Source organism: Symphalangus syndactylus, chromosome 11 (genome assembly GCF_028878055.3).
Source record: "Symphalangus syndactylus isolate Jambi chromosome 11, NHGRI_mSymSyn1-v2.1_pri, whole genome shotgun sequence".
In the NCBI taxonomy this organism is placed as follows: domain Eukaryota; kingdom Metazoa; phylum Chordata; class Mammalia; order Primates; family Hylobatidae; genus Symphalangus; species Symphalangus syndactylus.
In genome coordinates this window covers 40,436,833-40,450,904 of record NC_072433.2, presented here as the reverse complement: position 1 = coordinate 40,450,904, position 14,072 = coordinate 40,436,833, and the positions used below count along the sequence as shown (strand labels likewise).

Sequence of the window (14,072 nt, the reverse complement as noted above, 5' to 3'; positions counted from 1 at the left end):
TGTAACCTACTTTTTTTATTGACTATATCATGAGTATCTTTCCGTGTCATTAAAGAATCTTCCACAACATAATTAAGGGCTTTCTAATATTCCAATATATAGATGTATTATAATTTAATACCCAATTATTGAACATTTAGATATATAATATTTCAGTTTGGGGCTATTAAACAATAAGGTGTTTGTAGTTAAATATTTGCATACATTTATTATTCTTTCATTAAATATTTAGGCATGAAATAGTTGTGTTTGAGTCTTGGAACCAGTAAGATTGTTCTATTTTATACCTCAACAGCAAAGCAAACAGGATATGCAGGAGGCCTGCATTTATAATTAAATAATTTAAATATACATTATGAATTATTTAGCTCATGTATATCATATATATGCATTATATATCGCAGGCTTTTTTTTCCTGTTTTGCATATTATGCAAACAGTAGACCTAAGAAAACTGGAGTGACTTTACTAATACCAGATAAATAGACTTTAAAACAAAAGAAAATTGCTAGAAATAAACATTTTATAATGATAAAAAAGGCCAATCTACTAGGAAAATACCACAATTATAAACATATATGCACCTAACAAAGCTGCACAATTCATGAAGCAAAAACTAACACAGTTGAAAGAAGAAATATACAATAAAACAAGAATAGTTGGAGACTTCAATATATCGTCTATATAACGGATAATATAACTTTTTTAAATTTTTTAAATTTTATTATTATACTTTAAGTTTTAGGGTACATGTGCACAACGTGCAGGTTTGTTACATATGTATACATGTACCATGTTGGTGTGCTGCACCCATTAACTTGTCATTTAGCATTAGGTATATCTCCTAATGCTATCCCTCCCCCGTCCCCCCACCCCACAATAGTCCGTGGTGTGTAATGTTCCCCTTCCTGTGTCCATGTGTTATTGTTCAAATCTCACCTATGAGTGAGAACATGCAGTGTTTGGTTTCTTGTCCTTGCGATAGTTTGCTGAGAATGATGGTTTCCAGCTTCATCCATGTCCCTACAAAGGACATGAACTCATCATTTTTATGGCTGCATAGTATTCCATGGTGTATATGTGCCACATTTTCTTAATCCAGTCTATCATTGTTGGACATTTGGGTTGGTTCCAAGTCTTTGCTGTTGTGAATAGTGCCGCAATAAACATACGTGTGTATGTGTCTTTATGGCATGTTTTATAATCCTTTGGGTATATACCCAGTAATGGGATGGCTGGGTCAAATGGTATTTCTAGTTCTAGATCCCTGAGGAATTGCCACACTGACTTCCACAGTGGTTGAACTAGTTTACAGTCCCAACAACAGTGTAAAAGTGTTCCTGTTTCTCCACATCCTCTCCAGCACCTGTTGTTTCCTGACTTTTTAATCATGGCCATTCTAACTGGTGTGAGATGGTATCTCACTGTGGTTTTGATTTGCTTTCTCTGATGGCCAGTGATGATGAGCATTTTTTCATGTGTTTTTTGGCTGCATAAATGTCTTCTTTTGAGAAGTGTCGGTTCATGTCCTTTGCCCACTTTTTGATGGGGTTGTTTGATTTTTTCTTGTAAATTTGTTTGAGTTCATTGTAGATTCTGGATATTAGCCCTTTGTCAGATGAGTAGGTTGCAAAAATTTTCTCCCATTCTGTAGGTTGCCTGTTCACTCTGATGGTAGTTTCTTTTGCTGTGCAGAAGTTCTTTAGTTTAATTAGATCCCATTTGTCAATTTTGGCTTTTGTTGTCATTGCTTTTGGTGTTTTAGACATGAAGTCCTTGCCCATGCCTATGTCATGAATGGTATTGCCTATATCACTATATACGCAAACTACGGAATACAGAAGGAATGAAAGAATTAGAAAACTCATCATTTTTCCTGCACTAGTGGGAGGTGGCGCTAGGCAATGGTCATCAGTGTTGGAGATCTTGATAATGAAGGAGTCAGGCTGACACACCCTAACCCACTGACTCCCCCAACATTCCTAAAAGTGGGACACCAGACATCATGCGGTTTCTGATGTGAGGCGACAGGAAGTACACTACATCACCTCTTACATTTTTTTGCCAAACGGCTGGAATTCTGGATTTCATTAAGCCTTAGGTCTAATGACCAGTTTATTAGGAAGCACAGGGGATCAACGATTATGTTAGACAACACCATGGAGATCAATCAGTCCGGTACAGAGTGTGGGAGATCCTACAGGATAAATAAAAATCAGTTTCTCCAACAAGTAAATTGCATAGAAATGCAGACAAGGGGAAACGCTTACAGATTAAAATGCAACTCAAGTTCTATCAGATTTCTCCTTTAGATGCAATGTGTGGACCTTGTTTGGATCTTGATTCAGGGAAACTAACTTTATAAAGACATGTTTAAATAGAGAAATTTCAATACAGACTGGGCATTAAATGCCGTTAAGTAATTATTGTTACTGTGGTGTTATTTTACTTTATTTTATTTTTTTGAGACAGAGTCTCGCTCTGTCACCCAGGCTGGAGTGCAGTGGCACCATCTCGGCTCACTGGTTCAACTTGCCTCCAGGGTTCAAGCCATTCTCCTGCCTCAGCCTCCCGAGTAGCTGGGACTACAGGCACCTGACTGTAGTATTATTTTATTCTTACTATTTTTTTTTTGTTTGTTTGTTTTTTGTATTTTTTGAGATAGAGTTTCACTCTGTCACCCAGGCTGGAGTGCAGTGGCATGATCTCGGCTTACTGCAACTTCTGCCTCCTGGGTTCAAGCAATTCTCCTGCCTCGGCCTCCCGAGTACCTGGGATTACAGGCACATGCCACCGTGTCAACGAATTTTTGTATTTTTAGCAGAGACAGGGATTTCACCATGTTGACCAGACTGGTCTCGAACTCCTGACCTCAAGTGATCCACCCGCCTTAGCCTCCCAAAGTGCTGGGATTACAGGCATGGGCCACTGCGCCTGGCCCTGTGCTATGGTTTTTTAAAGGACTTTATCTGAAAGAGATATATACTGAAGCGTTTACAGATAAAATGATATGATGACTGAGATTCGCTTCAAATCCTCCAGGAAACAAAAGTCAAAGGGAAGAGACATGAAACAAAAATGTCAAACATTTTTAATTCTGGAAAGGGGGATGAGTACTCAGAAGATTACTGCATTGTTCTATTCTGTTATGTTTGAAAATTTCTGCAACAAAGCTCCTGGCTAGCAAGAACTAGGATGTTTGGATGTCACATGCAAAGAGATTCCACCAGTTCCATTATCCTCTTTTCAAGGCTTCACCACCTTTGGGAAGAAGAAGTCTTAAGGTGAGGGATTGAAAAAGCTTCAGTGCTTCTGGTGATGCTGAGGTTCCAGAGAACAAGGTTGATTTTCGATGCACTTCTGGGCATCTGCTTCTGCATTCCAGTGTACTCGGGCCAGTAAGTGGCAGACTTGGTGAGGTTTGGGGGACTCTAGGCTTCAGAGGTTTAGAAATGGAACTGCGGGCATGTTCAAGTCCATGCCAGGAGTTAGAGACGCATTTGTCTTTCGGTTGCTATCTAGAAAATGAAGACCTTTTGAGGACAGTAGAGCATGGTGGTTAGGAGTAGCTAACCACCAAGGAGTGGCCCTGTAGCCACTGCTTGGGTTCAAACCATGTCCCTGCCACTTAGCTGCTGGGTGACTTCGAGCAGTATAGTCACGCTCTCTGCACCTTGGTTTCCTCATGGAATCCCATGGCACCCTCAGGTGTAGACCTTATGGAAACCCTTGCATGTAAAATGGAGAGCTGCCTCATAGGGTAACATTAAATGAGATAAGTATATAAAGCATTTAGAACATGGCCTGGCTCAGCACATGTTAGCTCCTCTGAGAAATGGCTGAGCAACTCTGGGAATGTAGGTAGCAGGAAATAATGGTCTTCTCCAGGTAACATGGTTGGGACAAGTGGGCTCTATTTCCCATCATTCTCCAGTTCCTCAGCCCAAGAGTCTCATATGAGAGAAAGAGTCTGATTGGCCAGCTGGGGTCACATGATCACTGGTTGGCCAGAAGAAGTGGGGTACTTTGATTTACAGTCCAGCCTAGACTGCACCAACGGGGAAGGTGGGAGTCTTCCCAGAAGAAAACTGAGGCACTGGTACCAGCTAAGGGGAGGTGAATGTAGGTCAGGAAGAAACAGCAGTCAATGACAGAACGGAGATAACTGAGTCGGGTGACAGTTAGGTGCTGGGTCCTCTAGATCCACTCTCCATCATTTTCCATCCTGCCCTGTGCCCCTAATGTGGATCACATTAATGGGCCCCCACTGCCCTCTGGCTTCTGGTTGGGGTTGACCGGAGGGAGATTCTAACAGGAGACTGGAAGGAGGGAGAAGATGAGGTCAGGATACATATTCCCGGGCGGCCTCCCTCCTTGTCCTTGGAGGCTGGTGACCAGAGCTCCTGTCCAGACCCTCTCTGCGTGCCTCACCCCTTTTGGGCCACAGAACCTTTTCCTGCTCTTGCCCCTTAGGTCTAAGGAGGCCACTGTTCCCTGCTGTCACCAGCTCCATGGTGCTCCACCAGGCCTTATTGGATTTCCTATATTCTGTCCACACCTTTGTAAAGCCACTTTGTTAACTCCTAAACCACTGTTTTGTGTGTGTCCCCTGTCTCCTGTCAGGATGAGGACAGCCACCTAAGGTTGCAGAACTGGATCAGTTGAACTCCTAAGTCTCCTCCAACTGGACCTTAACCTTCTTGAGGGCAGGATTGTACTTGAGTCAGTTTTGATCCTTCAACAAACCCCTAGCATGAATAAGACCTCCCAACCCTTCTTCCAGCAACAAAACATCAAACGTGTTTGGCGGGGTGGTCTGAATGATCCAAACTCCCATTTCCTTGTAGACATTGATTATACCAAAGATCCTGGAATATTCAGAAGAGCAGTCAGGGAATGTTGTCCATGGAGTGGGACTCTGCTTTGCCCTTTTTCTCTCCGAATGTGTGAAGTCTCTGAGTCTCTCCACCAGTTGGATCATCAACCAGCGCACAGCCATCAGGTTCCGAGCAGCTGTTTCCTCCTTTGCCTTTGAGAAGCTCATCCAATTTAAGTCTGTAATACACATCACCTCAGGAGAGGTAAGCAGCTGGGACTGCCTCTTCCGGGCCATGCTTCCCTACCCTTCCTCCAGACATGACTGCCCTGGGGGCCAAGAGAGGGAGAAAAGGGGGTTAGAAGAGGAAGGAGAAAGAGAAGGAAAATAATTCCTAGGTTGAGTGTGGATAACCATCAACAATTGCCTCTGTGTCATGAAAGCAGGTCAACGATAATGCAGGAAATGCCACTTACATTCAGAGACTAGAGAGGATTTTTCCATTCATTCAACAAGTAGGAAGTTTGGGAGGCCCAGGCAGGAGGATTGTTTAAGTCAGGAGTTCAAGACTAGCCTGGGCAACATGGAAAGACTCCATCTCTACCAAAAAACAAAACAAAACAAAAACAAAAATCAGCCATCTGTGGTGGCTCATGTCTTGTAATCTCAGTTGTGGAAGGCCAAGGCAGGAGGATTGCTTGAATCCAGGAGTTTGAGACTAGCCTGGGCAACATGGCAAGACCCTATCTCTACTTCCCACCCTTCAAAAAAAAAAAAAAATTAGCTGGGCTTGGTGGTGCATGCCTGTAGACCCAGCTACTCAGGAGGCTGAGGTGGGAGGATCATCTGAGCCCAGGGAGGTGGAGGCTGCAGTGAGCCATGATCATGCCACTGCACTCCAGCCTGGGAAACAGAGTGACAGCCTGTCTCAAAAAAAAAAAAAAGACAAAAATTAGCCAGGCATGGTGGTGTGTACCTGTAGTCCCATCTACTTGAGAGGCTAATGCAGGAGGATTGCTTGAGCCCAAGAGGTCAAGGCTGCAGTGAGCTATTATTACACCACTGTACTCCAGCCTAGGTGACAGAGCGAGACCCTGTCTCAAACACGCACACACACACACACCCCAAATAGTTACTGAGGCCTATTCTGAGCCAGATTATGTTCTAGACCCTGGGGATAGGCCCCTGAACAAAAAGACACAAATCCCAAGTAGAAGCATGTTGGAAAGAGCATCCCCTAAGCCAACCTGAGGGTGAGGGTATGGGAAGACTTGATGGCTTAGGGAAATCTTCCAGGGAAAAGCAATTTTTGGTAACATCTCAGAGTTTTAATTTCCTTATCTGCAAAAAAGGAATCCTTTCACCTGCCTGGTTATTGTTACTGTCCATTCTTACTCTTGCTTTTTTTTTTTTTTTTTTTTACAGCATAACACGAACAAGCATTGACAGAAATGGAGGAAGAAACTCCAACTTATGACCTATAGTTATGGGGGATACTGGGATTTCATCTATTTCATTTTGATGTCTCTATTTTTCTGTGGTTTACCAATTGCCTCGAGGGTTGTGGGTTACTTTGATATTGAAACAGATACTTTAATTTTTGGAAAAGGCAACACTGCTTTGGCTCCTTTCCTTTAAGCCAAACCCCTTTGTGATCTGGCATTAGCCCCTTTCCAGCCTCATCTCTTCCCGTGTCCTCTCCTCTAGCCCTAGCTTGACTTCCTCCTGTCACCTAGGCTGGGCTAACCTCCAGTCCTCAAATACACCGGACACATCCCCCTCCTGGTGACTTTGCTCATGTCACTCCCACTCCCAGCCCTTTAAAAATCCCACTCATCCTTCAAGACCCAGTTTAGTTTTCCTCTCCTCTGTGACGGGATCTCCAAACCCAGCCCTCTACTGGCATTCCCTGCTAAGCATTTGCAGTTCTTTTTGCACAAATCTGTCTGCCCTACTAATATGAGCCCCCTTCAAAGACACAAACCATTTCAGATTCACCACTCTGTCTCTCAAAAGGCCCAACACCTGAATTACACAGAACAGATATTCCAAAAACATCTGCTGAACTATTCATTGCCATCGAGTGGAGGCGTTCCATAAATGCAAGCACTAACAAACACTAGGTATTTATTGGAATAATTATGGTTATTATTGTTCACCATTTTATTGGTTCTGTGGCCTTAGGTAACTTGTTCAGCCTCTCTGAAGCTGTGGGATAATAATAGAACCAACCTCATAGGATTGTTGTCTCATAGGATTCAGTGAGTTTGTACATGTAAAGCATGTAGACAGGGGGTAGTGGTTGACAAGTGTAAGCTGTACAATTAGTGTTAGTTTCCATTAGGCCTTGAGCTCCACTGTCCTCCTGCACTTGACCGACAGCTAAAAGATCTCCCTGTTTATCTCAGGAAAGTCATCGTAACAACCCCTAACTTACTCTTAGCCGTAGATTGCTCCAAGTCATTACTCACCTTCGCTTGGTCAGTTCTCTAACATCCCTCTGTGTGGCAGGTTCTGTTATTGCCCCCATTGTCGCAAAGGAGGAAACTGAGGCAAGGAAAGGGTAGGTAACTTGTACAAGGTCGTGTGATTGCTAAGTGCTGAGGCCTGAATTTGGACATGGTGCCTGGCTGCAGAGTCCGGGTCTTCAACCCTTGCAGTCACCCGCCTCACTAAGGAGCCCTGTGCTAAGGCCTAGCTTGGTTCCTTTCTGTATATTCTGAGCACCTGCTGTATGCAAAATCCAGTTTCCTCAAACATCTTCATAGAAGCATAAAACAAAATGGTCTATTTGAGAGTGGAGATGGAAGTAATTTCTGAAGTAAGGATTTCTAGGCAGTTGCTTATATACATTTTAATTTAATTCAATTAATTAATTTATTTTTGAGCTGGAGTTTCCCTATTGTTGCCCAGGCTGGAATGCAATAGTGCAATCTTGGCTCACTGCAACCTCTGCCTTCTGGGTTCAAGCAATTCTCCTGCCTCACAGGTGTGTGCCACCACACCTGGCTAATTTTTGTATTTTTAGTAGAGGCGGGGTTTCACCATGTTGGCCAGGCTGGTCTCAAACTCCTGACCTTAGGTGACCTGCCTACTTTGGCCTCCCAAAGTGCTAGGATTACAGGCATAAGCCACAGCTCCCAGGTTACGTTTTATTTTTAAATTAATTTAAAAATTTTTTTTTACTTAAAAACATTTCTTTGTCCTTTCTCTTGAACTAAAATTAATTTTTAAAAAAGATCTGAATACATTCTCCTTGGAAACAAAATAAAATAGTATAGAAGTTGCCTTAGGCCTGGTTTCTTCCCCTATGCCCAGAGATTAGCACCATTAGCAACTTGGTTTTTGTCCTTCAGACCTTTTAAAGCACATTTGACTGGACGTGATGGCTCACACCTGTAATCCCAGCACTTTGGGAGGCCGAGTTGGATGAATTGCTTGAGTTCAGTAGTTTGTGACCAGCTTCTGCAACAGAGCGAAACCCCATCTCTACCAAAAATGCAAAAAGTTAGCTGGGCGTGGTGGCGTGCGCCTGTGGTCCCAGCTACTTGGGAAGCTGAGGAAGGAAGATGGCTTGAGCCCAGAAGGCATAGGTTGCAGTGAGCTGAGATTGTACCACTGCACCCCAGCCTGGACAACATAGTGAGACCTAGTCTCAAAAAAAAAAAAAAAAACCCAAAACCGAAACAGTCCATTTAGGTACACATGCAAGTTACCCATAAAAAACACTGGATTTTGTGTTTGTGTATTTTTATGTAAGTGGTACTATGTTTTACATAGTGTCCTCCTCTTGGTTTTGCCAATAGAAAATGTAGAACATAGCTTTTGGGGGATTTTTTACATCAATGATACTACATCTTTGTGTTGCTTTGTAGCTTTCCCTCCTGCTTATTGTGACTGAGCTTTCCAGTTAGCACACATAGATCGTCCTTATTTGGATTAGTCCATTTTCACGCTGCTGATAAAAACATACCCAAGACTGGGTAATTTGTAAAGGAAAAGAGGCTTAGTGGACTCACAGTTCCACGTGGCTGGGGAGGCCTCACAATCATGGCGGAAGGTGAAAGGCACATCTTACATGGTGGCAGACAAGGGAGACTGAGAGAGCTTGTGCAGGGAAACTCCCCCCTATAAAACCATCAGATCTTGTGAGACTTAGTCACTGTCATGAGAATAGTCCCTCCCACAACATATGGTAATTGTGGGAGCTACAATTCAACATGAGACTTGGGTGGGAACCCAGCCAAACCATATCATTATTTTTTTCAGTGATGCTGAATCATAATTATAGTACTTTTGACATGCCTGAATAAAGTGCTATATATGCATTATCTAGCACCGTTCTCAAATCAATATGAGAAAGCAGGTTGTATTATTATTTCCATCTCACTGATGAGGTGACAGAGGCACAGAGACATGGAGTAACTTGTCTGTGGTTGCACAGCTAGTAAATGACAAGTCTGGGGTATGAGATCTGACAGTTTAGCTCTAGGGCCCAAGATTACCTACTACTTCTGGGGTGACTTTGTTGTTGTCTGAGACAGGTTCTCACTCTATCACCCAGGCTGGAGTGCAGTGGTGCCATCATAGCTCACTGCAGTCTGGACCTCCTGGGCTCCAGCAATCATCCTCTCTCAGCCTCCTGAGTAGCTAGGACTACAGGCACACACCACCATGCTTGGCTACTTTTTAATTTTTTTTAGAGATGGGATCTTGCTATGTCTAGGCTGGTCTTGAACTCCTGGCCTCAAACAATCTTCCTGCCTCAGCCTCCCAGAGTGTTGGGATCATAGATGTGAGCCACTTTGCACAGCCTGGGATGGACTTTTTAAATCCTTTTCCACCAACTTGTAAGATGTTTCCAGCATATGGCTGGTGTAAGCAGTGCTGTAATGAACATCCTTGTATGGGCTTCATCTAACACATGTGAGTGTTTCGCAACAGAAAAATGAAATTGCCAGATCATAGAGTTTTGTGCAATCTTTAATTTTAACAGATACTTTAAAATTGCCCTTCAGAGTGGCTATACCAATTTATGCCCCGTAATGTACTTTTAAATGTTTTAAAGCCTCCCACTAGGGCATGTCCTGGAAACTGGAAGGAGTTTAGGTGAAAGTTAAAAGCAAATCACTTTGTAAGGGATTCCGACTGGCAATTCTAGAAAACATTAGTGAATTGTTCTTTAAAGATTTCCTGATTTGGAATGTAAGTTTTTGTGTTTTTGTTTTTGTTTTGAGACTGGGTCTCATTCTCCTGCTCAGGCTGGAGTGCAGTGGCATGATTACAGCTCACTGCAGCCTTGATCTCCCGGGCTCAAGTAATCCTCCCGCCTCAGCCTCCTGAGAAGCTGGGACTACAGGCATGTGCCACCATGCCCGGCTAATTTTCCTACTTTTTGTAGAGACGGGGTTTCACCATGTTGTTCAGGCCGGTGTCAAACTCCTGGGCCCAAGTGATCCACCCACCTTGGCCTCCCTGTGCCCGGCCAAATGTTACTTTTTATATAGCGTTGAGCCAGGCAGTATATGTGGGAGGAGGGAAGTAGTCAGAAGAATCTATGACAAAAAAGAAAAAAAAGGAGAAAATTTAACTAATATTATTATTAGTAGTAGAATGAATAGAATCGAGTGAAGAATAGAAGCAATTCTCTGGAATATAGATATTAGTGGTGTTACCAAGCAAAAGGGGCTCACTGCCTAATGTGCTAGAAGCTAATACTTTGACACTGGGTTTTTGAGAAAAGAAAAGCTTTTTATTGCAAACTGGCTCACAAGGAGACAGGAGTCCAGCCCAGATCTGTCACCTTGTGCTTGCTTTAAGACAGTGATTTTATTAGGAAAGATTTAAGGGGTGGATTCTGAGATTAGTAGGTGATTGGTGGAATGAGAGGGGAGGTCTGAAAAGCCCTTGTATATATGCAATGATCTCTTCATGTCTCTTCATGGGTCCCATTTGCAAATTCATGGGGAATTAGTATGAAATATGTGGTGGAAATTTAGGCTGTGACGTTAGCAAGCTGGTTCTGCACAGACTCTAGTTAGCCATATTGGTTCCACCGATTTTAGCCAGTTCTGTTATCTTACAAGCAGAGGGACTTTCAGCAAGTTGTTTCTTTCTGTAACTGCTATCCTACAAACTGAAGAATTTCTGTTAGTTACTGGTTTCTTTAACTCTTTGGGGCATGGTTTCAGTAGCAGTAGTAATAGTAGTAGTATTAATCGTAAAATATCCCTTTTATTGAGCACATTCTATGTGTGCAGACACTTTCTATGTCATTGAAATCTCACAAAACCCATATAAAGTAAGTATAATTATTCCAGCTTTACAGATGGAGAAGCTGAGGCTCAGAGTGGTAAAGTAACTTGTTGAGAGTCACACACCCAGAGAGAAGAAAGATGTGAACCTGCGGTGTCTGTCTCTACTCTTCCACCCTGCCTTTCAAGCCTTCCTGCTAGGAAAGGGCATGGGGAGGCCACCTGCCACCCCTTCTGGGTACCCAGGGAGGTGACACCTGTGCCCGTCGACTTGCTGTCTTGCAGGCCATCAGCTTCCTCACTGGTGACATAAACTACCTGTTTGAAGGGGTGTGCTATGGACCCCTAGTACTGATCACCTGTGCATCGCTGGTCATCTGCAGCATTTCTTCTTACTTCATTATTGGATACACTGCATTTATTGCCATTTTATGCTATCTCCTGGTTTTCCTGCTGGAGGTAATGTCTTTCTTTGTCACCCATTTGATGCTGGGCCCCAGAAGTCCCAGGGCTCTGGAATCTGGGATAGCTCTGAGTGAGAACGTTGATTCTTGTTGACCTTTCAATCCATTGTGGTTAAGATTCAGCTCCATTCCCTACTTCAAACTATTCTCCGGCCACAACATTTGGTTAATAAGTAAATAAGAGGTGAATGTGATGTGCAAAGTCTACCTCGTAGCTTTCTATGGGAGATTATCTGCTTCGACAACTTTCTTTTGTAGATAATCTCTGTGCGAGATTTTTGTTCCGTCTCTTCTACCCAGAATGTGCTGATGTAATAACACAGCCAGCATTTAACATTTGTCTGAGCACAGTATAATGGGGAAAGGGAAGCATATTTGTTGCCAAAGATTCAGGTGAAATAAAACTGAGAAAACAGAAATGATTCTTGGATTATGTGTGCTCTGAATTATTGAAATCGAGTTTTTTCCTGAGTGCAGTCACTCTGATCAAAAGGTGATTTTCATTATTAGAGGGTTTAGGGTTCCAGAAGACAGAGGAACCATTTCGGTTTAGTTTCTGTCTAAGTAGCCATAGCCTGGCTTGGGACTCAGGAAAGAAAGGCCCCTGGGATGCTCTAAGGCATGGTGGCCTGGAGAGCTTCGATTAGAAAACCTCTCTTTGGAAATACACCCAGTTGCCCTACTTATGACAGGCTGAACTCTCCTGCCCTTGTCAAAGGAAGCCCTTGCAGATCAACTCCAAACTTGCTCTATTCTACTCCAGGTATTCATGACAAGAATGGCTGTGAAGGCTCAGCATCACACGTCTGAGGTCAGCGACCAGCGCATCCGTGTGACCAGTGAAGTTCTCACTTGCATTAAACTGGTTAAAATGTACACATGGGAGAAACCATTTGAAAAATCATTGAAGGTATGGAAAGTCTGACTTTCTGCTCCAAACCTGGTGATGGCATGGTGAGCCAAGCCCTTCTCACCTCTTGGGGATTTTTTTTTTTTTAATGCTTTGGGGATGGTGCTGTGCTCTTTGGAGAATGTTCTTGTGGTTATCTTTGGTGTATTTCTTTTTTATTTCCCAGACCTAAGAAGGAAGGAAAGGAAACTGTTGGAGAAGTGCGGGCTTGTCCAGAGCCTGACAACTACAGCCTTGTTCATCACCCGCATGGTGGCCACAATGGTCTGAGTTCTCATCCACACATCCTTAAAGCTGAAACTCACAGCGCCGATGGTAAGGGCTTGGGGGGCTTTGTTTTCTCCCCATCATGATTGGGAGTTTTCTCATGTGTCCTTTTTTAGCCATGCCCCTCAAAGGTCTGAAGGCTTTGTAAATGGACATTATATGTTGATTTTGATTTTCCAGACAAAAGTATAGCACTGTCTTTCATCTCAACCCATCTGAAAAAGTGACATCTTGGATAGCCCTGTGGGCGGGCTGGATAGCAGAACCATCGGGGGGTGTGGGGGAGGTGGTACTTGTAGTTAAAATTCTGACAATTTGAATTACACCTTGAGGTTGTGGAGTTCCTCTAATCCCTAAATAAGGGCCCTGGAAGTGCCCTTTAAATACAAAGGTATAGCTTCTTCGGTCCTTCCCTTTGTGGTCGGAACCTGGCCCTGAGAAGTGGCAGCTGCCTTTCAGTGTTAGGAATCCCAGCTCTTTGAGCAGAATAAGACAGGGTGCTGCTCTTGGAGGGGTGGTAATCCAACTGGGGAGGCCAGGAGGCAGCACCCAGAGCAAGAAGGGAAGCATTTGAGAGTCTGCAGCCAAGGGGTTGTGTGTGCCCCAGATGGCTGGCCCCTCTGCTTGGCTCAGGCACGCACCAGGAAAACACCCCCAAGAAGTCTGAGGGTGTTGGGGGAGCTATAGAAGGAATACTTTGAGGTACTTGAGGCTCACACTGCGATGACACAAGGCAGGTCTAGACGAAGGCATTCCTGCTCCATTGGAGTTCATTTTTGGATGAAGCCAGGAGAAGAAAGGAGGAGAGATGGGCATGGATTGGAAGGTTCTTTTGGCACCTCCAGGAGGGCACCTTCTGGGGTCCTGAGAGCCTAAGGTGTTTTGCTATAGTCACAGTGCAGCATGGGTTAGGCATGAAGGGTAAGGAGATGTTGAATGTTAGAAAGAAAACAAACATCTAAGGCAAAGAAGAAGAAATAGGACCTTGACAGCAAGAATAGCACCAAGCTACATTGAAAGGAAGCAATGGGCCGGGCGCGGTGGCTCACGCTTGTAATCCCAGCACTTTGGGAGGCCGTGGCGGGCGGATCACGAGGTCAGGAGATCGAGACCACGGTGAAACCCCGTCTCTACTAAAAATATAAAAAAAAATCAGCCGGGCGTGGTGGCGGGCGCCTGTAGTCCCAGCTACTCGGAGAGGCTGAGGCAGGAGAATGGCGTGAACCCGGGAGGCGGAGCTTGCAGTGAGCCGAGATTGCGCCACTGCACTCCAGCCTGGGCGGCAGAGCGAGACTCCGTCTCACAAAAAAAAAAAAAAAAAAAAAGAAAGGAAGCAATGCTCACTCACATGAATTTTCTTGT

General features: G+C 43.9%; 1 protein-coding gene across 1 annotated transcript in view; it reads left to right on the top strand.

Annotated features, from left to right (window-relative positions):
* The first annotated feature begins 3,194 nt into the window (after positions 1–3,194).
* The window catches only part of LOC129492613 (ATP-binding cassette sub-family C member 11-like), a 49,360-nt gene continuing 38,482 nt past the window's right edge, over positions 3,195–14,072 (top strand). Inside the window, 7 exon segments of the mRNA XM_055297860.1 lie at positions 3,195–3,378; positions 3,381–3,397; positions 4,847–5,080; positions 11,355–11,528; positions 12,297–12,426; positions 12,429–12,443; positions 12,610–12,758. Of these exon segments, the coding sequence (XP_055153835.1) occupies positions 3,195–3,378; positions 3,381–3,397; positions 4,847–5,080; positions 11,355–11,528; positions 12,297–12,426; positions 12,429–12,443; positions 12,610–12,758 (903 nt within the window).